Source organism: Camelus ferus, chromosome 34 (assembly GCF_009834535.1).
Source record: "Camelus ferus isolate YT-003-E chromosome 34, BCGSAC_Cfer_1.0, whole genome shotgun sequence".
In the NCBI taxonomy this organism is placed as follows: domain Eukaryota; kingdom Metazoa; phylum Chordata; class Mammalia; order Artiodactyla; family Camelidae; genus Camelus; species Camelus ferus.
Window position 1 is genome coordinate 17,079,582 of NC_045729.1, and position 24,376 is coordinate 17,103,957.

The 24,376-nt window shown below is 55.6% G+C and overlaps 1 protein-coding gene across 1 annotated transcript in view; it reads left to right on the forward strand.

Moving 5' to 3' along the window:
- VWF (von Willebrand factor) overlaps positions 1-24,376 on the forward strand; it is a 114,458-nt gene that overhangs the window by 63,503 nt on the left and 26,579 nt on the right. Inside the window, 19 exon segments of the mRNA XM_032473470.1 lie at positions 2,227-2,361; positions 3,624-3,770; positions 6,056-6,196; positions 6,339-6,452; positions 7,920-8,076; positions 8,633-8,791; positions 9,326-9,461; positions 11,369-11,924; positions 11,926-12,748; positions 14,141-14,257; positions 14,339-14,479; positions 14,777-14,920; positions 17,223-17,387; positions 18,615-18,658; positions 18,940-19,117; positions 20,093-20,313; positions 21,506-21,698; positions 21,862-22,203; positions 23,921-24,120. Coding sequence (XP_032329361.1) covers positions 2,227-2,361; positions 3,624-3,770; positions 6,056-6,196; positions 6,339-6,452; positions 7,920-8,076; positions 8,633-8,791; positions 9,326-9,461; positions 11,369-11,924; positions 11,926-12,748; positions 14,141-14,257; positions 14,339-14,479; positions 14,777-14,920; positions 17,223-17,387; positions 18,615-18,658; positions 18,940-19,117; positions 20,093-20,313; positions 21,506-21,698; positions 21,862-22,203; positions 23,921-24,120 — 4,113 coding nt within the window.

A 24,376-nucleotide genomic window follows, 5' to 3' on the forward strand; every position in this document is an offset into this window, starting at 1 on the left:
GGACTGGGACAGAAGCTCGTGTGCTGACTGGGGCTGGTGTGGGGCCAGGCTCCCATCGGCCCCAGTCCCACCGCAGTAGGGGGAGAGCGACTTCCTTTCCTTCTGGACAGACGCAGCCTCAGTCCGGAGGCACAGTGGGGAGCCCCAGCTGGTGAGAGAGGGCCTTCCCACCTCCCTCTCCCGCCGCGGGGAGTCCTGGAAGCGTCTCTTGCTGGTTGACACGATGTGGGTGAGCAGGGACCGCTGAGTGCTTTTCCCACGAGGATGAGATGGCTGGACTCTGTGCAGCTTAAACAAATGTGGTCTCTCTGTCTCCATTCCCGGCGGGAGGACAGGAGGGATGTGGTGCGGTCCAGAGGGAGGACTGCAGATTCACAGGAGCCTCAGCCCCAGAGTCAGGCAGCGAGGGGGACCGAGCATGACGCCTGCCCAGGGTGCAGTGAGTGAGCCCCTGGCCCCCGCCACCGCCCCGGCTGGCCCCAGAGAGGCGGGCAGGGTGCTGGGGAGGCGAGCACACACACCATGAAATGGTTTCACCCACACCCAAGAACCCGCGGTGCACCCCTGTCTAGGGCTTTCCCAGAGATCACACGTGGAAGCCTGTCTTTCCGTTATCTGTCTGCCTTCCGGCCCTGGTAGCAAAAGACGGGTGACGCCACCTCTGGGGCTCCACTCCTGAGCCAGGTTCAAATCTGGGCACCCAGAAAACAGGACAGTTCAGTGCAATGAGGAACGGCCGGTCGGACCTCCCGCCCCAGCGGTTCCTGCCTGGGCTGCCCAGGGGGCCAGTTTAGAGCCCCCGCCAAGTCACGCCCCTTGTGGGCGGCCAGTGTTCCTGCCCCTCGGCCTGTGCTGCTGTCCCCTCCTGGTGCTTTGTCCTGGGTCCCCTCCCTCTCCTCCTTCCTCCTCTGGGAGCTGTTACCAGGACTTAACTCTTTCCCCTTCAGAAAAACCTCAGCTGATGACAAAGCACCTGTACCTCTGTTCCGTCTGTAACCTAACAGCCCCTTGACCCAACTCAGACCCGTTTAACCTGACAGTCCCATTGGGTCGGCTGATGCCGTGTTACAGAGGGGCACGTCGTGTGTGTGGTATGCGGGTGTGAGTGTGTCACCCCAAAAGCGGAAGGGAGAAGACCCCAGTTCTTGTCTTACCCGAAAGATAAGAATTTGGATGGGAGACGCAGTGTCGTGCAGCGAGATGTTAAAGGATTTATTGGCAAAGAGAAAGTACATGTCCAGGCACGGGGGGCGGGCAGATCGAGGGAGGAGGAGCCGCAGCTCTTTCTCTCCCCTCCTCTGACTCCCGCGCTTAGGGGTGGTCCTTGGACTGACTGACGGCTCTTACCCTGGGAGGGCTCAGTCATGTCTGTTCCCTTTGCACACGTCCCTACCCGTGATGCACACAGAGAATCCTATGGGAGGGGTCCAAGCCGTGACGGTGGTTTTATTACGCTGAGCCTTGGGTCTTGCCCGGTGAGGGCCTTCTCACTACCGCACACTTGTGGCTCTGGGGTTCCAGCTGGCTTCTTGCTGGGGAAAGTAAAGCCCCTTTATGCTGGAGGCGGGCACACCGCCATCTCCCAGACCCTCCTCCCTCCCCTCCGTCTTTCTGTCCGGTGCCCCCACTTCTCTACCTAAGGAGCGTGTGTGTGTGTGTGTGTGTGTGTGTACACGTGCGTCTGTGTCTGCGTGTGTCTGCACATGTGTATGTCGGTGTTTCTGTCTCTGTGTGTATGTGTATGTGTATGCACGTGTCTGTATTTCTGCATGTCTGTGTGTCCGTGGATCTCTGTGTGTGTGTGTGTGTGAGAGAGATCACAGAGGTAAGTGACTTGACTCAGTGTCATCTAGTAAGTGGCAGAAACCAGGCTCATACCTAGCTTTTCTAAGGTGAGTCGTTCCTTCCTGTCACCGCGCTGGCAGCCGGCACTGTCGGCTCTCTGGTAATAGCCAGAAGTACTGCTTCTGGAAGTATTTGCCAGAAGCGTGTCCCCTTTGGTTCCTTTGTATGCAGTGCATCACTGAAGACCAGTGCCCCTCGCCCTCTGTTCCCAACTGGAGATGGTAGGCCAGCCGCGGTTGCCGGGTCCAGTGACCTTTGGTGACAGTTCTGGGCCCGCAGCCCAGAGGGATTCCACCAGAACGTAGCGCCGCCAGGTGCCATGCTGATCTGGGGAGGGGTCGCAGGACTCCTGTTTCTCTCCTGACGCCCCTTCTCCCCCAGGATCACTGTGGCAGTAACCCTGGGACCTTCCGGATCCTGGTGGGGAACGAGGGCTGTGGCTACCCCTCCCTGAAGTGCAGAAAGCGGGTCACCATCCTGGTGGAAGGAGGGGAGATCGAGCTGTTTGATGGGGAGGTGAGTGCTGTCCACATCCTCCACCCCCTGGCCCTCTGTCCACTGACGAAGAGCAGGTGCCAGGCGTGCATGCGGGACGCGGGCAGATGGGACTTTGTGCAGCTGTTGAGGAGCGTGAGGCGGAGCTGTACCATCGGCCTCATGAGGGGTGACACGATCCATTTTAGTAAAAGGAAGTGCAGGGGCATGTGTGGAGAAGAGTGTGTAAGTATATCTGCTCCAGCGTGGGGAGAGCCAGGGCGGACCTCCGGGGCGGTGTGGAGAGCGGAGGGTGGGAGGACTTCCATGTGTAAATATATGTACACATGCACATAATGTGTGTTATATACCCACACGTGTACACATTGCACACACTGATGTGTGCACACACATGTATAAATATATGTACACATACACTGTATATACAAATATGTACACACATACATACAACATAGAAACATATTATAGCCCCACATATGTATACATTACATACACAGGTGTATACACACATACATGTGCATATAGCATACGTATAAATACATACACACATATACACATATATATGTACATATATACATTATATACACAGATGTGTGCACACACACATTTATTACACATATAAATATAGATACACACATATATACTGACATGTATGCATTATATACACAAATGTATATACACATATATATGTATAAATATATATACACATTGTATACGTAGATATAGAGTATATACATATATAATGTACATACAAATATACACACATATAAACATAGAGCCCCACATTTATATACATTATATACACAAGTGTATACACACACACACGTATTATATATACAAATATACACACACGTACACGTACATATAACATACACCTGTATTATATATATGAATGTATACACATACACAGATATATACACATATAAACATGCACACATACATGCATCACATACATATATACACATGTATACACATGCACACACATACATGTTATACATACAAATACACACAAACATGTACATATTATATACACATATATACACAATATATACATGTTATATACCCACATTTGTATATATTATGTATACAAATGTACACACAATACACTCTTGTATACACGTATTAGACATAAATATATGCACATACGCACATGTTATATAGTCTCATGTGTATTATATATACAGATGTATGCACATACACACATACATATATTACACACACGCACATATTGTATATACACACATAAATACGTGTATATTACATACCCACATTTACACCTGCAGGTGAGTGTGAAGAGGCCCATGAAGGATGAGACACACTTCGAGGTGGTGGAGTCCGGCCGGTACATCATGGTCCTGCTGGGCAAGGCCATCTCCGTGGTCTGGGACCGCCACCTGAGCGTCTCCGTGTTCCTGAAGCAGACTTACCAGGTAGGTGGCCTTTCTCCTCCTCCTCCTCCTCGTCTGGGGGGAAGGTAGGTGGCCGCCTAATGCAGTCCCCTTTCCCAGACAAATAAGATCGTGGCCTCATGGATCCGAATTCGCTCCGGCTGTTTCCTGAGACTAGCTGCCCGTGGGAAGGATGGAGGGTCTCTGGACCCTGTAGACAGTTCCTTGACTGGCCTTGCTAGGCATGCAGTTTACATGCACAAAAGAAGGAAGGAAGGAAAAGATCTGGGCAGTAGCTTTTCTTAAAGTCTCTTACCCTGAAGAGGCAAACAGCCACGCACGAAGTGACTGTAACACGGCCAGCACCCAGGTGTTGCCTTCCCGCGGAGCCACGGGCCAGCGCTTCTGAGGGGAAGGCTTCCGGTATTTGTCCAGGTTCCGGCGGTTTGCTGGGACTGCGCTTTCTCTAACCAGCATGTATGTGGCAAGAGCTCTGTCTGTGCTGGTGGCAGGAACGCCCTCCCCAGCTTCTCCCATAGCATCCTTCGTCCTCGGCCTGCACTCCTGGTTCCATTTCTGGAAAGCGGTAACACGTCACTCACTTGTTCAGCAAACCCTTGCTGAGCGCCTGTCACGTGTCAAGCACTGTTCTAGGCACTGTGGGCACAGCGGGAGATGGCTACAGATAGATAGATAGATAGATGGATGGATGGATGGATGGATAGGTAGACAGACAGAGTTATTAGATTTGTATATCTCTTACCCTTGTATTACTTTCCTGTGGTTGCTATAACCAATTACTGCCAACTCAGTGGCTTAAAAAAGCAACACAAATGATTCTCTTCCGGTTCTGGAGGTCAGAAGTATAAATTGGTTGGCAGGGCTGCATTCCTTCTGGAGGCCTTGGGGGAGAATCTGTGTCCATGCCTCTTCTGGTTTCTGGGGGCTGCCTGCATCCCTTGGCTGTGGTCCCATCCTCCACCTTCAAAACCAGCAGCACAGTGTCCCCCCCCCCCGCCCCCACTTCCCTCTGTCACATCATCTTTCTCACTCTGACTCCTCTTGTGCCCCTTATAAGACCCTGTGATGACACCGGGCCCACCCAGATGACCCAGGACCATCTCCCCCACCTCAAGACCTTTAACCTGATCACACCTGCAAAGGTGTAAACGCATCACATCCTGTCATGTGTGGTAACATATTCCTGGGTCTGGGGCTTAGGACGTGGACATCTTCTTGGGGGGCCATGGTTCTGTCTACCGCACCCCAGTGGAGCTCATATTCTACTGAGGGTGTTACTTATTGTAGATGACTTGGTCTGATGAAACTGTCTGAAAAGATAATGTGTGCGTAGGGTCTTCGGGGAAGGGAGGGAGGGAGCCATGTGACTATCTGTACGTGAGAATTTAGGCAGGCGGGTCAGCACGTGCCAAGGCCCTGAGGTGGACAGCGTTTGGAGTGTTTGAACAAGGAGGCCGGAGTGTCTGGAGAGGAGGGACTTGGGGTGACCGGTGGTTTACAAGGGCAGGGAGGAGGCAGGCCATACCATGCAGGCTGTGAGGCCTTGTAAAGGTCTTTGTCCTTCTGTCCACCCACAAGAACATTCTTACGTATCTCCCAGCAGAACAGAACAAGTCGCATCTCTTTGTCCCAAGATAGGGACCCAGCTGTGTTCTAAGAGCCTGGCTCCTTTTCTTTTCCAGGACAAATAGCTCCAGTTCTGTCCACGGTTCTTGTGGGATGGTTCCCATCTATTCATTTATTAGCTGTTCAGGACTTGTATACTGCTCCCCGCAAGGGGTGGACACAGAAATAAGATGCTGTGCCACCTCTGGTGGTATTTAGTTCACAGCAGAATCCCGGCTCTGAACAGGCTACAGGCCCCCAGGTAAGGGACTCGCCGGTCCATGGTCAAGTAGGATGAGAACGTTCCCTCCCTGGACCTCTTACACTCACTGATTTAACACAGAACCAGCTCCTCTTCTGCTCAGGCCCTTCCTGGGGCAGGTGATGGTTTATCCTACAGACACCAGGACCCAGGCTGCCTCACTGGCCATCTCAAGGACATGGGCGGGCTGCCTCCCTTTGTCAGTGACCTCGGTTTCCTTAACCTTAACATGGGGTCAGTGTGGAAGCCGGGAAAGGCCTTGGCCAGGTCCAGGCTTTGCTGGTCACTCTGGTCTCCCTCGGGGTCTCCCTCCCTGACCTCATCCCATCCTCCTCTTCCTCAGACGAGCCTGCCTCCTTTGCCACCTGGTCCCTCCTTTTCCTGACTCAGAGGGTTTGCTCGGAGGTTTGCAAAGCTTATGCTCCCACCTTGTCCTCAGGAGCAGGTGTGTGGCCTGTGTGGGAATTTCGACGGCGTCCAGAACAACGACCTCACCAGCAGCAGCCTCCAGGTGGAGGAAGACCCCGTGGACTTCGGGAACTCCTGGAAAGTGAGCACGCAGTGCGCTGACGCCAGGAAGGTGCGCTGGGGCCCCTGTGTGTGGCCCGTGGGCGGTGGGCGGCGGGCACTGCAGTGGTGGCGGGGCTCTGGGAGAGGGCCTCCTGGGTCCTTCCAGGCTGACTGTTTTGAGTCCACCTGGGTGTCCCTGCCCGGTTCCCCAGGTGCCACTGGACGCGTCCCCTGCCACCTGCCGCAGCAGCGTCCTAAAGCAGACGATGGTGGACTCCTCCTGCAGGATCCTCACCAGTGACATTTTCCGGGACTGCAACATGCTGGTGAGGGCGGCGGGCGCCTGGGGGCCGGGAGCGCCAGGGGCTGGCATAGGGGCTTGGGCACTGGGAGTGGGTGCGTCTAAGTGCGGACGTGACTGGGAGCCTCAGAAATGACCTGCGTCTGCTCACCTCTCTTGGCTGCAGGCTGGGCAGCACAAAGAGTAAGCAAAGGTTTATGAGGAGAGAAAATCATTTTTCTTCTGCAGCAGCACGCGGGTCTCTGGGGATCTGCCCCTGCTGCCCTTTCAGTCTCAGTCTTAGAGTTTCTCCCCCACAGCTCATCTCGTCTCCAACACGAGGGCGGCGTTTTTGTTTGTTTGTTTGTTTCTCCTGTTTCTGCCGTGTCGCTGGCCGCAGGCACCCCATCCCTGCCCGGGGTTCCCAGGTCTCGTCTCACAGAAGCTCTTTGCTGGCCTTGAAGCCTGTGGTTGTGAGCCCTCATTTTGTGGCTTCTTTTTGTGTCTTGCTCTCACTGGTGATGAGGAATTCCCCACAGTTTCTCTCTGCCTCTATATGACTGTGTAGACGCACACGTGTGTGTAGGGGGTACTTGTGTATATATGAACATATACACACACACGCACACACACTGCCGTGTACACACGTGGCCCCTGTCCCGTGGGAATGACAGCGCGAACACCTGCATTTCAGCGCTCCTCCTGTCCATCCAGTGACTCTTAGTCCCTGAGACTCCAGCGGGTTCTTAGATTCCCTGGTCTGCTGGAGACCCTGGGCACTGGAGCTGGAAGAGATAGTGAGGGGTCAGGGAAATCAGGACTTTTGCAACAGTGACCCACTTAATGTCTGAATTCACTCCTATCACAACTGCCCTGAACAAGCTGGGGTGTGTGGGGCATGTCTAGGGGCAGGCGAAAGCTGGAGGTGGTGACTGTGATGGAAAATGGGCGACGGGTGGGCTACCCCTCGGGTAGGCTTGGGGTCAGAGTCCAGGGTCGCCCGGCCCGCCCTGCTGTCCAGCCCACTAGCCTGCAGCACCTCGGCGAGGCAAGGCGAGTGGGTCCTGATGTGTTTCCTCAGTCTCTTTGCTGCGTGGAGGCCAGAAATAGTGTGACCAGTGTGTGCGAGCTGTGTTTATGTAAAACACCCAGGTACCCAGGAGGGTGGGAGTGGGTTATGGGGGTGGATGGATGGCTGAGCAGGTAAGTGGACAGATGGACGGAAAGGAATGTCCTTTTGGGAAATCTGTAGGCAGCTCTGTTCTATGAGAGGTGGGCAGGGCTGCTTTATTCCCCCTTTCTTGCTGGAATCTGGATGAGAACATAGGAATTCTGCCTCTGCACTCCATTCCTCCTTCCCTCCTTGGGAACGTTGCCTCTCGTTTTTCCTTCTACACCAGGGCTCCCCTCCCTACTCTGGCCACCAGAACGTTCCCGCCCAGACCAAGAGCCAGAGCGCCCGAGTCCATCCCAGTTCCCATCCCAGACCCAGGCCCCATGTGTCTCCCTGCAGGTGGACCCGGAGCCATACCTGGACGCCTGCATCTACGACACCTGCTCCTGTGAGTCCGTTGGGGACTGCGCCTGCTTCTGCGACACTGTTGCTGCCTACGCCCATGTGTGTGCCCAGCACGGCAGCGTGGTGGCCTGGAGGACGGCCACGTTGTGCCGTGAGTCCTGATGTCCATCGCGGTCCCAGGCACCCTCCCCTTGCCCCTCACGCATCTGGACCTCGAGGCCTTGCTGGGTGCGGGAGGACAGAGACCCACGTTGGGGTGCGGGCCGGGGCCTGAGGGGATTAAGACATGGGTGTGCGTGTGGAGAGACAGGACTGAAGATGTGAGTGGGTAGTGACCCTTCTGGAGGAATCGGGAAGAGGGAGCGCGGGAGCAGGGAGGAGGAGGAGAAGGGAGTCAGTGAGTCGGCAGGCAGACGCCATCACGCGGCCGGTGGGCGAGAGCGGCGCGTGCGCTCCGGGAGCCTCTTCCTCCCTTGCGTGTTCACGCCGGTCGGCTTTGTAAGGAAAACAGATTCAGGCTCCTGGTTCGGGTGCTCTCAAGACCCCGACGCCTCTGGCAGGCGTGACTCCGGAGGTCCCGGGCTCCATCACCGCCCCCGGGGTCATCAAGGCCGCCGGCCCCACACTGTCTGCCGAGGCCTTGGGCGCGCCAGGCGCAGGGTCGCCCGGGGCTCCGGTAACGGCCGTGCCCGCTTGTGTCCGCTCAGCCCAGAGCTGTGAGGAGAGGAACCTGCGGGAGGGCGGCTACGAGTGCGAATGGCGCTACAACAGCTGCGCGCCCGCCTGCCCCGTCACGTGCCAGCACCCCGAGCCGCTGGCCTGCCCCGCGCGGTGCGTGGAGGGCTGCCACGCACACTGCCCGCCAGGTGAGGCCCTGGGCCGCGGGGGACGGCGGGGGGTTGTGGGGGAGGTGGCCCGGAGAGCGACTCCGCGTCCTGCGCCTCCCCAGCCTCGCCCAGACCACGCTCCCCTCTGGGAGCCCGGTGACGGGTTCCCCTAGAGCAGCGCTGCCCACGGCGCTTTCTGCGGTGACGGGAGGGCTCCGGTCCAGGGCGGCTCGGGGGAGGGGCGCTCTCAATTTTATTCAGTGCTGCTTAGTTTCCGCTTAAACGTAACCCAGCGCGTGTGCTTAGTGGCTGCAGGATTGGTAGCAGGGGTGAGGGTTAGCCAGTGTGTTCTTCCGTGGGGCAAAGAGAGCTTCGGAGACTTGCTGGGGTCTCGGGGCGGCGGGGTGGGGGGAAGAGCTCCCCCCTCCCGGTTTTGCAGAAGGGTCAGTCAAGGCCGGAAGAAGGACGGAGGTCCCTAAGCCGTGAGGCGACCCCTGGGGGCCCTTTAGTTCAGGGGGTCTCTCAGTGCGGAAGGCGGGAGCTTTGGCCCCTGACGAGAGGTTTGTCGTGCAGGGAAAATCTTGGATGAGCTTTTGCAGACCTGTGTGGACCCCAAAGACTGCCCGGTGTGTGAGGTGGCCGGCCGGCGCTTAGCCCCGGGAAAGAAGATCACCCTGAACCCCGGGGACCCTGACCACTGCCAGACTTGGTAAAACCCTCCCCCCACCGGGTGGTCTGAAGTGATGTCTGGCTGTCCAGCCCGCAGGCTGCTCAGAAGCGCCGCTCTGGGGAGGACTGCCCTCGCTCTGTGTGCTGAGAGCAGGCGTTTAGCTTGCGTCCCCGTCTTTGAGGACAGACTAGATGCCTCCACAGGAATTATCTCCCAGGAGGTTTAGGTTTTAGCCTCTTTTGCTGAAGGAAGCGTGTGGTCTCTTCTTGTCCCTGGAGGTCACCTCCAGTCCAGGGGCAGCCCTGGTCGGTGGAAGTCAGGTTTCTTTTTCACTAGAGGTGGGGGTGCAGGGAGGAAAGTGAGACGGAGCCCCGACCCCTCCGTGGGGCACTGACAGCTCGGGCTGCGGCCAGGGTCCCGGGACACGGCTCTTGTAATGGGAGGGAGCCCAGGTCACGGCACCCCCAGCTCTCGGGGAGCTGAGGTGGTGTCCTCGGGGTGAGCCCTGAGCTTCCGGAAGTCCTGGTCTGAGTCACGCGGGCACTTGTACTGGAATGTTGAAAGGGTCCTCACGGCTCCTTATGGGATCCTAGACTTGAGAACTTAAATGCCCCGGGGAAGGCTGGGGCCCTGGCCACAGCTGCCAGAGTAGACCCCACAGCCTCCATCTGAACAAACAAGAGTGAGCGCTGCCTGGGGTGAATTTTCAAGCAAACACAGGAAACTAGAAAGCCTGCCACTCATGCTCTGTTAACCAAGGATTGACACCCTAAATCATGTGGACCACAAGGAGGCAGGAATTAACTGCCTGCCTGCCTCCCTGTGCCAACAGAGAGATGGTCGGGAATAAAGAACGGGGTGACTCCAACATGCTGGGGGTTCTGAGCACACAGAGCTCTCTCACTGCCTCCCTCCTCGGGCGCATGGGGATGGCGGCTACCGGGGTACATGCTGCAGCTGCCAATAGGCGTGGACAATGGTCCCAAAGCAGGCTGGGGACATCACTGGGAGGCATGCCACAGGGGACTCTCCCTAGGGCCCAGGGCACTGCTGTCCCCTCCGCCTAACTGGGCGCTGAGGGCAAGTTACCTCAAAGGCCGAGGGTACGTGGACAAGGTTCTAGGTGGCCTGGGTCTCCGCCCCAGCCCCCTTGACTTCTCCCGTGGTCTGGTGGACACTGCCATTTTTCAGGACACTGGAGAAAGGAAGCAGTGACCGGGGGACTGGACATTTGGCCTGGTGGGGTAGGAATTTGTGTGGGGAGCTTGGGGCTGGATGCGGGGCGTGGCCGAGGGCCTGGCATGGGGTGAGTGCAGAGCACATGTCTGGAAAGAATGAGTCACTGTCCTTCTGCGTCAGACATCTTGGGGTCCCCCGAATACCACCCCAATACTTTGTTCTACCAGGTAAAGCTGGGAGTTTTGAATCTTTATTCATCTCCCCAGAGTGACTGAATTCCAGTTTTCCTCTCTTCCTTATGGCCTCTCGGGTTAAAAGTCATGCAGCTTAGATCCTGCTGTAATAAATACTGAGAAACATTTATCTTCGGCAGAACATTTACAAGGCCTGGTCAGCGTCGACATTTTAGAGCAGTATTTGTCTTTGGAGATATTTGGAAGAAGATTTGGATAAAAGTTAAATATTTACGTGGCTAGAGACGTAGGTTGACAATAAATCAACTTTGAATGGCTGTGTGAGTCGCCGAGAATGAAGAAAGATTCCTTTTCAGGTCCTAGGGTGGGTGAAAGCTTTGGCTTTCAAGGGACTCAAGACTCAGGGGAAGTGTGCATGTGTCTAGGGGGCTCCCTGGGGTACTGGGCACGCGTGTTAAAAACCGCTGTCCCTCTTGGGTGGGGACTGAGCCATCCACGGGAGCGTGGGTTCACTGGGCCGAGACGTTCCCGGAGGTTCCTCCCGGACGGTTTTGGTTTCTCCCCCTCCTGCAGTCACTGTGATGGTGTCAACCTCACCTGTGAAGCCTGTGGGGAGCTGAGGGGCTTGGAGGCACCCCCCACCGAAGGCCCGGCCAGCACCACCAGCTCGTACGTGGAGGACACCCCGGAGCCGCCCTTGCACAGCTTCTTGTGCAGCAGACTCCTGGACCTGGTCTTCCTGCTGGACGGCTCCAACAAGCTGTCCGAGGCTGACTTCGGGGTGCTGAAGGACTTCGTGGTAGGCACGATGGAGCGCCTGCACATCTCCCAGAAGCGCATCCGCGTGGCCGTGGTAGAGTACCACGATGGCTCCCACGCCTACATCGCGCTCCGGGACCGGAAGCGACCCTCGGAGCTGCGGCGCATCGCCAGCCAGGTGAAGTACGCGGGCAGCGCGGTGGCCTCCACCAGTGAGGTCCTGAAGTACACGCTCTTCCAGATCTTCAGCAAGATCGACCGGCCCGAAGCCTCCCGCGTGGTCCTGCTGCTCGTGGCCAGCCAGGAGCCCGCCAAGCTGTCCCGGAACTTTGCCCGCTACGTCCAGGGCCTGAAGAAGAAGAAGGTCTCCTGTGGTCGCGGTGGGCATCGGTCCCCACGCCAACCTGAAGCAGGTCCGCTTCATTGAGAAGCAGGCCCCCGAGAACAAGGCCTTCGAGCTTGGCGGGGTGGGCGAGCTGGAGCAGCGGAGGGACGAGATCATCGGCTACCTCTGCGACCTCGCCCCCGAAGTGCTCGCCCCGACGCCGCACCCCCACGTGGCGCAGGTCACTGTGGGTCCCGAGCTCCTGGGGGTTTCAATGGCGGGACCCCGGAGGTGCTCCGTGGTCCTGGATGTGGTCTTTGTCCTGGAAGGGTCAGACAAGGTGGGCGAGGCCAACTTCAACAGGAGCACAGAGTTCGTGGCGGAGGTGATTCGGCAGATGGACGTGGGCCAGGACAGCGTCCATGTCGCTGTGCTGCAGTACTCACACGCGGTGGCTGAGGAGTACTCCTTCAGCAAGGCGCAGTCCACGGGGGACGTCCTGCAGCGAGTGCGGGAGATCCGCTACCAGGGCGGCAACGAGACCAATACGGGGCTGGCCCTGCAGTATCTGACCGAGCACAGCTTCTCGGCCAGGGAGGGGGACCGGGAGCAGGCGCCTAACCTGGTCTACATGGTCACAGGGAACCCTGCCTCGGACGAGATCAGGCGGATGCCAGGGGACATCCAGGTGGTGCCCATCGGAGTGGGCCCCAGCGTGGACAGGCAGGAACTGGAGAGGATCGGCTGGCCCAATGCCCCCATCTTCATCCAGGACTTTGAGATGCTCCCCCGAGAGGCTCCTGATCTGGTGCTACAGAGGTGCTGCTCCGAAGAGAGGCCGCACCTCACCACCCTCTCCCCTGCCCCAGGTACGCGGGCGCTTTGTGGGGGTGAGGACCTGGGAGGGCTGGGGGCAGCCTTGGTGGAGGTGCGATGAGTCTCAGGTTCTCATCCTGGCCTCCCTGCTCTGTGCTCGCTCAGACCCCTGCCTTCCGAGTATGTGTGTGTCCTCACCTCCCAGGTAGGAAGGGGCAACTGTGATCCTTTTTTGCTGGAGGATTGTGTTTGCTTCTTATCATGTGTGCTTGAAAATTCAATGGTAATGCAAACCTGTTGTTAAAATTTAAGCAATACCAAGGATATGGAGAAAAAAAAAGATACAAGTCTGACTCTATCACATAGCCTCATCCCCACCAGTGCCACTCCCTGCTTGGAGGCGACCTGTTAAATTTGGTGACTGTCAGCTTTTTGACCTCGCTAGGTGGATAAGATTATTCTAAGTCGCTGACAATCCTGGGGCAAAGCCAGGTCGGGTTCTGGAACCCGACTGCCATAGCTTGCATCCATCTCTGTCACCTCCTAGCTGAGTCATTTTTGGCAGTTATCTTGGTAATCATTTGAGGGTAATTGGGGGCAATTGCTTCTGTGAATATCAGTCTCCTTGTCTGTAAAAATGGCGATAACAATAGTACTTACTTGTAAAATGCTTGGAACAGTACCCCGCACGTAGCAAGTGCTCAGAAGTGGCTGGTCACCACTGCTTTTGGTATGGCCCTGTAAACCGATGCTAATGACTCCCCGATCCCTGGTTCTTGGACATCTTTATTTGGCGTGTTCGGGACCATCCCAGAATGACTAGCCTTCTTTTAATGTCCCTTGATCCTCATGCTTGTTATCTCTGTCTTTGCTTCTTTCTTTTTGCTTTAATCAGAGCCACAGATTTATCTGAGTTCTTGTGGTGTTTCTGCCACAGCCTCACCTTATCAGGTCTCAGAGTGGCGTTTGGGCCAGAGGATGTTTCCTCACCACGACCGTGACCCTGCGCCTAAGCACTGGGTGTATGTAACTGGAACACCCTCCAGCTCCTCACCTGCCCCGTGAGACCCGAGGACTCACAAGCCCACTTCCCAGGGCTGTGCTGCTCCGTGTGCCTGTTTTATGCCCAGTACTTCACTCGAGCCTTGGAGGGTTTGCAGCCTCCTGACACCGAGGGAGAGAGTGCCGCTTGCTCTCGTCTGCAGGCTTCTGAACTGCCTTTGGCTGGAGCTGGAGTCTCCCCAGTGCCTCCGAATGCGGCCCCCTTCCCTCCTGCCTGGCGCAGTCTGCAGTGATGCAGGACCGGGGTGGGGAGGACACATCTCCCTTCTGCGGTGCTGCTGGCTTGGCTGTGCCCTGCACACCCACTGAACGCACGTCTGCCGCAGGGGCCCCGGTGCCTGCCCCCAGTGGCCCTGGTTGCTCCCCTCCTGGTCTCTCTGCAGCCTGCAGTGAGCCCCTGGACGTGGTCCTCCTCCTCGACGGCTCCTCCAGCTCTCCAGCTTCCTACTTTGATGAAATGAAGACTTTCGCCAAGGATTTCATTTCAAAAGCCAATATAGGTGAGTGACGCGCCCGAAGGGGTCTTTCTGGGGCTCCCCGATCCGAAGCGTGACTTCCGCCCGTGTTCTCTCCCGCCGCAGGGCCTCAGCTCACCCAGGTGTCCGTGCTGCAGTACGGAAGCATCACCACCGCTGACGTGCCGTGGGACGTGGCCCAGGCGGCAGGCCACCTGCTGAGCCTCGTGGACCTCATGCAGCGGGAGGGCGGCCCCAGCCAGATCGGTAACGCGGTTGCGGGCTGTGCGCAGGAGCCGCGTCTGGTCCGGTTCCTGGCATAAGTGACCAAGTGACCCCGACCAGCCGCTTGGCTCCTTGCTCTTAGATTTCTTTCCCGTAAAGTGAGGACCTGGATGCCCACCAGGCCCCCTCCCTGTCTCCCTCGCGTGGGAGACTCTCTGAGTCTCTGGATCGCTCCGTTTCCTTGACCTCAGGCTCCACCCCGAGATAGGATGCCCAGCTGCTCCGAAAGCCCCTTCCCCACGTCAGAGCTGACTTGTGCGGCCCGTTCTCCATTCTCAGGGGCTGCCTTGGCCTTTGCGGTGCGATACGTCACTTCCGAGGTCCACGGTGCCAGGCCCGGCGCCTCCAAGGCGGTGGTGATCCTGGTCACGGAGGCCTCCGTGGATTCGGTTGATGAAGCAGCTGCTGCCGCCAGATCCAACCGTGAGTGTCCGGGGAGCTGTCCTGAGACCCCCGGCCCCAGCCTGCTGGAGGACTGCGCGTGGGCGGCCGTTACTTCCCGAGACCCCACCTGATTTTAAATGCTTCATTCCCACTCTGGCCTGGTTTCAAACACCTGGAAATTGCCCAATCTCTGTGTTATTTGGAAACCAAACAGTGGTACACACGTGTTTATCCTTCATTTGTCTGCATGCTTTGGACTGTAACCTTTAATTTCTCCAAATTTTCCCTGTGCATCCAGGGGTGGGTCATACCTCCACTCCTGTCCTTTTGTAGTGGCGGCAGCCTTGGCGTCTCCCTACTCTAATGTGTCTGAGGCTAGAGTGAGTCATTCCATGGCTTCGAGAACCATCAGGGACCTTCTTGTGCTCAGAGCTCTGGTCTAGTACCAGCCTAAGGGCTTGGGGGCGCTGGATGGACGAGAGACCGAGGCTGCTGCTTTGAAGGGGGTGGAGGCGGGTGTGCCCCAGGCCCAGGACCTCGTGAGCACCAACAGTGCATGAGCCGGGCTGGTGGTGTCGTGCCGGGAGGGCTGGGTGAGTGGAAGGACGTCCTCTCACTCCACCGGGAGAACGGCTCATCCTTCAGAACCCTGCTCGGGAGTTGTCTTTCCTCTGACGTCCTACCGAGAGTTATTCACTCTCTTTTCTGCACCCTCTCTGAACCACTCCAAATGCACAAACCACTTTGCTTTTATTTGTTACCTGTCTGGTTTTTTTGCACAAACTGGAGCCAGGGCAAAACCTTGCTTATTTCTGTATTATATGTACCTGATGCACAAAATAGGTGCCCATTCAATGTTTGTTGATTGAATGAATGTGACATATTGGTGAAATCTGTTGTTTGTGGGAAGAAGACCCTAGAAAGGGTGTGTATTGGGGTGATAGGACCAGCTCACAAGAGCAGAAAAGCTGCCAGCCAAAAGTCATCCTCAGGAGACTGCAGATACCCGGAACTTTCTGGAGGAGTAATTGGGGGTCTTTTCAGCATGGAGACTTTTCTCTTTTAGTATCAAGAATCCAAAGAAAGACTTTCGTCAGGAAAGGGAGCAGCCATGGTCTGGAGGCAACAGACGTGATCTCGGGCGTGTCACTTACCCATTTAAGGCCTCAGTTTCTCGTCTGTGGATGCACGTACCCTGGGCTCCGTCCTGTGACTTTTTCTCTTCCCTCTGTACTCCGACCCCTGGTCTCATTCAGTGTCATGCTCTCGATACACTTAAGCAGCACTGACTTCAAAGTTCCTGTCTCCAGCCTGGCTCTCTCACCTAAATACTCTACCAGGAACTCAGGAAACTGAATTCCTGACCTTCCCACCCAAGGTCTCTTCCCCCTGCGGTCTCTCCCATCTTCGAAAATGGCGGTTCCACCCTCCCAGTTGCTCAGCCCCCAAACCTCAGCATCCTTGATTCCCCTTTTTCTCTCAGACCCCCATCCCATCCAGCCACACACTGTAGCTCCGTCTTCAGAATACATGGAGAGCCCCTCCACCTCCATGCCACCCCCACCACTGTCCCCATCGTCTCTCACCCGGATGATCATCACGGCTTTCTAACCTGGAGCCCCCGCTTCCACCCTTGTCCCCTGGAGTTCGTCATCAACACAGCAGCTTACTGACCCTTTAAAAATTGAAGTCGGCCACTCATGTCACTGCTCTGCTCCAAAGGCTCGGCTGGCTTCCCATTCTGCTCAGATAACACGTTAAGTCCTGCCCGTGGTGTCTGAAGCTTTGTGCGATCTGTGCTCTTCTCCCACTGTTGGCTCTGCTCCAGCCACCCTGGCCTGTGCAGTCAGACTTCTGCCCCTGGGCCTTTGCATGCACTGTCTCTTGCTCAGAATGTCCTCTTGGCTCCTTCTGTCCTTCTTCTTTTCCCTGAACACACCTCCAGCATCCTTGTATGAAACAATAACCCTCACCCCTACCCCTGGTCACTCCTATCCCCCTTAACCCATTTTGTTTTTTTTCTAAGCACTTACCTGTATCTGAAATACTAGGTATTTACTTATTTGCGTATTTGTTGTCTGGCTGTCCCCAGTGTAAGCTCCATGAGGACAGGGACTTGACCTGCTTGGCTCACTGTATCCCCGCTGCCTAGCACAGTACCTGACACAGAGTAGGAGCTCGGTAATGTTTGCTGACTGACCAAACGACCTCCTCACGGGGTCGGTGTAAGTGACCAGTCTGGGAAATATGAAGCTTTATACATGTGCTGGGTACAGCTTCATGCCAGCTCCTTCTGAAGCAGGTTGACACAGACCCCTTCTTGCTCCTTTGCTAACTCTAGGAGTGGCAGTGTTCCCCATTGGAATTGGGGATCGGTACGACCCAGCCCAGCTGAGGACCTTGGCAGGCCCAGGGGCCAGCTCCAACGTGCTGAAGCTCCAGCGAATCGAAGACCTCCCCACCATGGTCACCCTGGGCGACTCCTTCCACCACAAGCTGTGTTCTGGTGAGTCTTACGTATCTGTTGTGTCCCTCTTAACACAAAAACAAAAACAAAACCCATTCCAGAGACGTGGGGTGCCCAGGCACAAGATTTGGCCTGGAGTGAAGATGCTTTCTTAGACCAGGACCTGTAAGTTTCTACTCGTGGGAGGTCGTGTGACAAACCTCCAGGAGGCCGTAAGAAAGCTGTGTGTGTGGGGGCCTTCTTCCATCCCAGCTGTCCGCTCAGATGTGAGAGAAAGCCCACGCCTGCCTGTGCAGAGGCTGTCAGACCAAGAAGTGAGGACGGAAGCAGGGACCCCCAGCATCCTCAGATCAGGGCCCTCTTCCCCGTGCCATCCTCACCCGCAGCGTGGGCAGAGAGGGCTTCAGGAAAGCAGCAAAATTCACTGTAGAGCACGGGGAGTTGTATTCAGCATCTTATTGTAGCCCAGAATGGGATATAATCTGAAAAACCATATGAGTCACTTTGCTGCACATCTGAGAACTAACACAATATTGTAAATCAGCCATAAACTTCATTTAAAAAAAAAAAGGAAATGAAGGGCGCGAGGGTAGAGCTCAGTGGTGGAGCGTGTGCTTAGCACGCTCAAGGGTCAGTCCCCAGGACCTCCGCTAAAATAAATAAATGGAATTGCCTCCCCCCCAAAGAAAAAACTAAGAATAAACTAATTTTTGTAAATGAAAAGATAAGGGAAAAAAGAAATACAGCAACATAGACTCTGCCATCATATTGCCATCATTTAAGTTGATTTAAGATGAGAATCTTTTTTTTTTTAACTACACCTTTTTTTTTTAAACCTAGTTTTACGTATTTTCCTAATGTAATTGGCTGTGGGTCAAAACCCAGTGCAGAGTTCTCGCCCTTCTCGACGAGCTGAGGGCTCGCCTGGGAGGAGTCTGCAAGCTCCCTCTCAGGCCTTCAGCCTCTTGCCTCGTGCCCCTCCGCTCACTAGGCCCCGGTCTGCGCAGGAAGGGGGAAAGGGAGGCGGGGTTCGTGGTTCCTGGCGTGCTGGCTGTGCTGTCACTAGCAAGCACCCGGCATGCCCGGAGGCCCGCGCCACGTCCGCCCCGCATCTCGTGCGCCTGCACCCCCCGCCGCTAAACCCACGCACAGTCCTTTCAGAGTCAGTCCGACTTCGGGGCTGGCCAGGCGGCCCGCGCGGATGCTGCGAGCAGCTCGGGATGTCTGGGTGGTGGGGAGCGGAGGCCTGACTTGGGTCTGTTTCAGAGTTCGTCAGAGTCTGCGTGGATGAGGACGGGGGTGAGAGGAGGGTAAGCTCCTTTCTGTTAACTTTGAAGGAAAGATCTGGAATGTGTGCTGGGGCCCTTGTTCCCAGGTTACCTTTTCCCACTGTGGTCTTGGTCCATTGCTCCCTCTGACCATTATAGCTTGTTTTTGGGGGAAGTGGGTGGTGAATCTCATCTCCGGCATCCTGTCTTCTTGCCATTTAGGCCCACGTCCTAGTCTCCTTGTCTTCTGAGGGGTCAGTTGCCTGGTGGATGTCGAAGTGCCTCATTCTAGTCCCTGCCTGAATCTGCTTCTTTCTCTGCAGCCCGGGGACGTCTGGACCTTGCCGGATCAGTGCCACACAGTGACCTGCCTGCCAGATGGCCAGACCTTGCTGAAGAGCCATCGGGTCAACTGTGACCAGGGGCCACGGCCTTCCTGCCCCAACAGCCAGTCCCCTATCCGGGTGGAGGAGACCTGTGGCTGCCGCTGGACCTGCCCCTGTGAGTCCTTTGTTTCCCCAGCTGGACTGTGTTAAGGGAGTGGTGCTTTTAGCCTGACTGTGCAGAAGGTGACCGCCCCAAAGCCCCCTTTCCCTCCCCACCACACTGCCTGTGCTGCCTCGATCCCCAGTCACCTGTGCGGGTGGAGGCCACCGGAGCCTGGCTGAGGGCGAGGGACGTTAGTGTGGCCTCGCTGATCCGCTGCCTCGGCCTCTCAGTTCTCGGGTTTCCATTCACCCACTGCTGTTGATGTGGTCATGGTTTGGCTGGAAAACTCATCCCTAACTCCGTATAAGTCCAAGAATAGCTTTCAAATCATGCCTTCCAGTGGGGGGTTTATGGAATCATCTGCTGTAGCTGCAAGACGGTTAGTCTTCCCAAGTGGTGTTTTAATAGGAACCTTGAGGACCTGCTGACTGTGTGAGTGAATGAGTGGCAGACGAGTGGCGTGCTGAGACCCGACCATTTGTTTTGGCTTCAGGAATATTTCTCCTGCACCATCTCTTCAGGGATCAAGTTGACATGGCCACTTGTACCATTAGTCACTTGGCAGCTGAAAGGACTGTGTTCTTTACAGTGAGATCATGACCTCATGGTTTCAGCGAGTCGTAACACCCCCGGAACTTAGCTTTGTTTCTTGGGCCAAGGCATCCTTGCAGGGTAGATCATTAAATTTTCACATTTAAATGTTTTGGAAGTATGGTTCTGTAATTTGCCACGTTTTAATGTAATACTTGTCCTTTTAAACCTTCTCCAGGAAAATATTTAATGGCCAAGTGTCATTTCCCTAAGCCACTCCACCTCCCAGAATCTCAGTTTCCTAAATCTGTAAAAAGGAGGAAGAGACCGCATGGCTTCACAAGGGCCATTCAGCTCTCAGCGTTGGTTTCCCGTGCGCGACTTGGGGACACCTGGCTCTCTGCACGTAAGGGAGTTTGGACGGTATCATATCCATTGTGTGCTCTCCCCACCCAGGTGTGTGCACCGGCAGCTCTACCCGGCACATCGTGACCTTTGACGGACAGAATTTCAAGCTGACTGGCAGCTGCTCGTATGTCCTGTTTCACAGCAAGGAGCAGGACCTGGAGGTGGTTCTCCATAGCGGTGCCTGCGGCACTGGGGCGAGGCAGGCCTGCGTGACAGCCATTGAGGTGAAGCACGACGGCCTCTCCATCCAGCTCCGCAGCGACATGCAGGTGAGCAGCGCTTTCCGAGGGCCCCCTGGAGAGGCAGCAGCAGAACCTTGGGAGAGCCACGCCGACGTGGGGGCAGCTGGTTTTGGCTGATGCTTCCGTCAGGGACTCGGCCTTCTACCTGATTAGCAGAGCACGACCTTCGCAGGGGAGGGCTTCCCGCCGTGCCCCTTGTGCTGGGACTTCATGTTGTTCTGGGCCCAGATTGGAAGAAAGGGTCAGTTTCAGGTAGCATTAAATTGTGAATTTAGTGCCAGTTTCTGGCACTAGTAGAAAATCGGGGCTGACGGCAGTGCGCGTTACCCAGCAGACGTCATGAGCTCAGTGCCTAGGGCCTGCGAGCCTTCCAAGGGAAAGTATTTAGGGCTTGGATCAGGGCCCGTGAAAATACCTCGGGTCCAAACAAAACGTGTGGCCCCCAAATTTGAAAGGAAGACTGCAAAACTGATAAAAGTCTATGTTTAATTAGACGTTTACAAGAGGTTACATTATGCCGACTTCTTCACACGTTCATTTAGAAATTGTAAATATTCCATCACGCAAAACCAACTCATAGGTTAGATCTTCTCACCTTGCAAGAATTCTTGAACAGGCTCAGTAATTGCTGGAAAAAAAAATCACAGCTCATCATGTATTAAATGGGTTGCTCGTAGCCAAAAATTTAAAAATCAAAAGGCTAGAAAGCCTTCCAAGTTTTTACAGCAAAAATTATATTCCTTGTGGGATGTGAGTTCACTTGAATATGTTTGATATGATGTATATAGTGGTGTCTCCGAAGAGCCAGTGAGCAAAATAAGATAAAATGAGATTAAAAAGCAAAACTCTTAAAGCAGTCCTATTAGACGTTCCTGGGGCCGGGGCCCTGATGAGCTGGCAGAATGGTGATGTCCCCAGCCCGTCTGGAGGGGTCATCCTTCCCTGCCGAGTGTGTGTAGACGCAAGGTTCCCCTGAAGCCCGGGGCTCTTGGGTTGCAGATGCACGGCTGTCTGTCCAGCACTGTAATAGCCTGCTCTCCTGCCAAGCTCTGCAAAGCCCTTTTATCATAGAAGAGCTGCTGACAAGCATCCGGGTCTGTGGATAACGGCAGAGTCGAGTGTGTAGGGCCCGCTGGGAACTTCAGGAAGAGGCTAAGAGTGAAATCCTAGGAGTCCTCGTTGCCATGACTCTGGATGGGCTGTTTTCTTCTTTGGGCAGGTGGAGGTGAATGGGAGACTGGTCTCTGTCCCTTACACGGGTGGGAACCTGGAGGTCAGTGTCTATGGGACCATCATGTATGAGGTCAGATTCAACCATCTTGGCCACATCTTCACCTTCACCCCCCAAAACAATGAGTTCCAGCTGCAGCTGAGCCCGAAGACCTTTGCCTCGAAGGTGTACGGTCTCTGTGGTAAGGACATCTTCTCAACTCTCCTCTTTAACATAAACCCTCCTTGCTCTGTTACTCGTCCAGTAGCGAGGTTCAGAGGTCGGCAGGGATGGAGAATGGCCGGGTCTTAGCATCAAGGGGTTGGTACCCTGGCCTCCCAACTGTGTCTTTCCTGTTTTTCTAGGGATCTGTGATGAGAACGGGGCCAATGACTTCATGCTGAAGGATGGCACGGTCACCACAGACTGGAGGACGCTGGTCCAGGAGTGGACGGTACAGCAGCCGGGGCAGACGTGCCAGTCGGTTCCCGAGGAGCAGTGTCCTGTACCCGGGGCCTCTCCCTGCCACGTCATCCTCTCAGCACTGTTTGCCGAGTGCCACAAGGTTGTGGCTCCGGCCACATTTCATGCAATCTGCCAGCAAGAGAGTTGCCACCAGGAGAAAGTGTGCGAGGCAGTCGCCTCTTACGCCCACCTCTGTCGGACCAAGGGGGTGTGTGTTGACTGGAGGACCCCTGAGTTCTGCGGTGAGTCTCCATGGGTGCCCCTGAGTGCTGTGCAGACCAGCTGACAGTTGGCCTGCTCACCCTCTCTGGGCCTCACATTTCTTTATTTGTGTAATGAAAATCAACACAGCTGCATTTCCTAAGATTCCATAGGATCAGATAAGATGGCAGGTGCATAAGCATTTGGATGTAGAATTCCTACGTAAATGAAAGCGTGGTCCTTTCTATAAGTATTTCTGTAGTTCACACAAATGTGATTTTAGTGTGTCAGACACATCCAGCCACCAGCAAGGTGCAGAACGACCAGTCGCGTTGAAGCTGGAATCGCAGCAAGCTTCAGCAAGGGCTCGCAGAGCAGGCCAGGCCGGGGTGGGGTTTTGGAATGTGAGGGGAATTCGCCATCTGAACACCACCTGGGCTGCTTAGTTCCAAGCAGCCCAGGATTGCTGTGCGGACACCTCCCCCAGCTCGGCTTCCTCGCTTGGACTTCACATTTACGATTTACCGTGTGGGGGATCCCCAAACTGAGTCAGATGTGGCTCCTGCCCTCAGGGGGCGCTGAAGGCACCCTCGGTTTCTAATGTGATCCCTGATTTTTTTTTCCTGAGGGAAATTAGTCCGTACAAGCATCTCGGAGTCTCACGGCTTACTGTTCTAGTGCCGTCACAGCTTCCGCCCGGGGCTGGAGGGCTGCGCGCCCTGTCCCAGCTCAGCTGGGCCTCAGCTATTCTCCTCAGCTTTCTGGGCCTCAGTGTCTGCATCTCAGAGTGAGCTAGTCGGCCTAGATGACTCCCAGGCATCTTCAAGTGCTGGCTTTCTGAGTCCGTATGGAAGATGCTGCCTCCTTCCGGTCTGCCTGCAGGGGGAAATGTTAGCTTCTGAGTTACTGACCGCACCTTCTCTGCCTATTAATGTCTTTATCTACCTCCTGGCAATTTGTTGTGCATTTATAGGAAAATCCTCGGTGCTCTAAATCCTTGGAAACCTCTCTACCATCTGCCCTGGCACCGTGAAAATGGGAGGGCGGGGCTGAGCAGGACCCGGCTGGGGGAAGTGGGCCCTTGGTACCTTTTCTCCGAGGCAGCCCTTCAGAGCTGCGGATCCCTGTCTGAGTTCAAGAGGATTTTTAAAGCATTAAACATACCTGCATTCAAAGAAAAGAACCATGAAACTTCCTAAGGGCACACAGGTTCACATCGTCAGCTGGGACTCAACTTGGCTGCACGTAGGCGAGAAGTGAAGTTCTCTGTCCCACAGCTGGTCAGAGGGAGCTGGCTCCAGCTGTTTCTGGGTCTCAAAGTGGAGTCCGGTTTTTCGCTCCACCCTCACCTGGGTGTGCCCTTTCCTCATGGTTTAGGAGGGAGCTCTCCCCATCACATCCAGGTTCCAAGCGGCGGATGAGAGGAAGGAGGGAAAAGGGACGAAGGCACAGCTGTCTGACAGGAAACCATCCCCGGAAGCTGCCCTGAGAGTCTGCACTTGTTCACTGGTCAGAGCTTAGTCACAGGACCACACTTAGCTACAAGGGAGGCTGGGAAATGTCACCTGTGTTATGGGCGGTCACGTGCCACCAGCTTAAAGGCCTATTTCTACGGACATCGGGGAGAGTGAAAATCGGTGGACCCCAGCCGCTTCTGCCGCAGCGAGGTTGTCAGAGGGTCCCCCACCTTGAGTCGCTGTGCCTGCTTCTGTCTGGTGGGCGCGGACCCTCGAGACTGACCCCCTTCTCCCCCTGCAGCTGTGTCCTGCCCGCCGTCCCTGGTGTACAACCACTGTGAGTCCCGCTGCCCCCAGCACTGTGAGGGCAATTCCAGCTCCTGCGGGGACCATCCCTCGGAAGGCTGCTTCTGCCCTCCGCACCAGGTGATACTGAAAGGCGGCTGTGTCCCCGAGGAGGCCTGCACCCAGTGTGTCGGTGACGATGGAACCCGGCACCAGGTAGGGGCCCTGCTCTCTCGCCTCCCGCGGGGCTGCTTCCCTCTGGGTTCAGTAGGGGGCCGTGCTCACCGGTGACTGGCTCCTTCCAACCCTGGCAGCAGGGGTCTCCGAGGGACAGGGTGTGTGGCATAATGGCTTTGGAGTCGGACACATCTTGGTTCAAATCCCAGGTCTGTCATGTGTTAGCTGTGTGATCAAACACCGGACGCATCACTGCTACTATTGATTTTGTCATTACAGTCCCGTAAGTCAAATG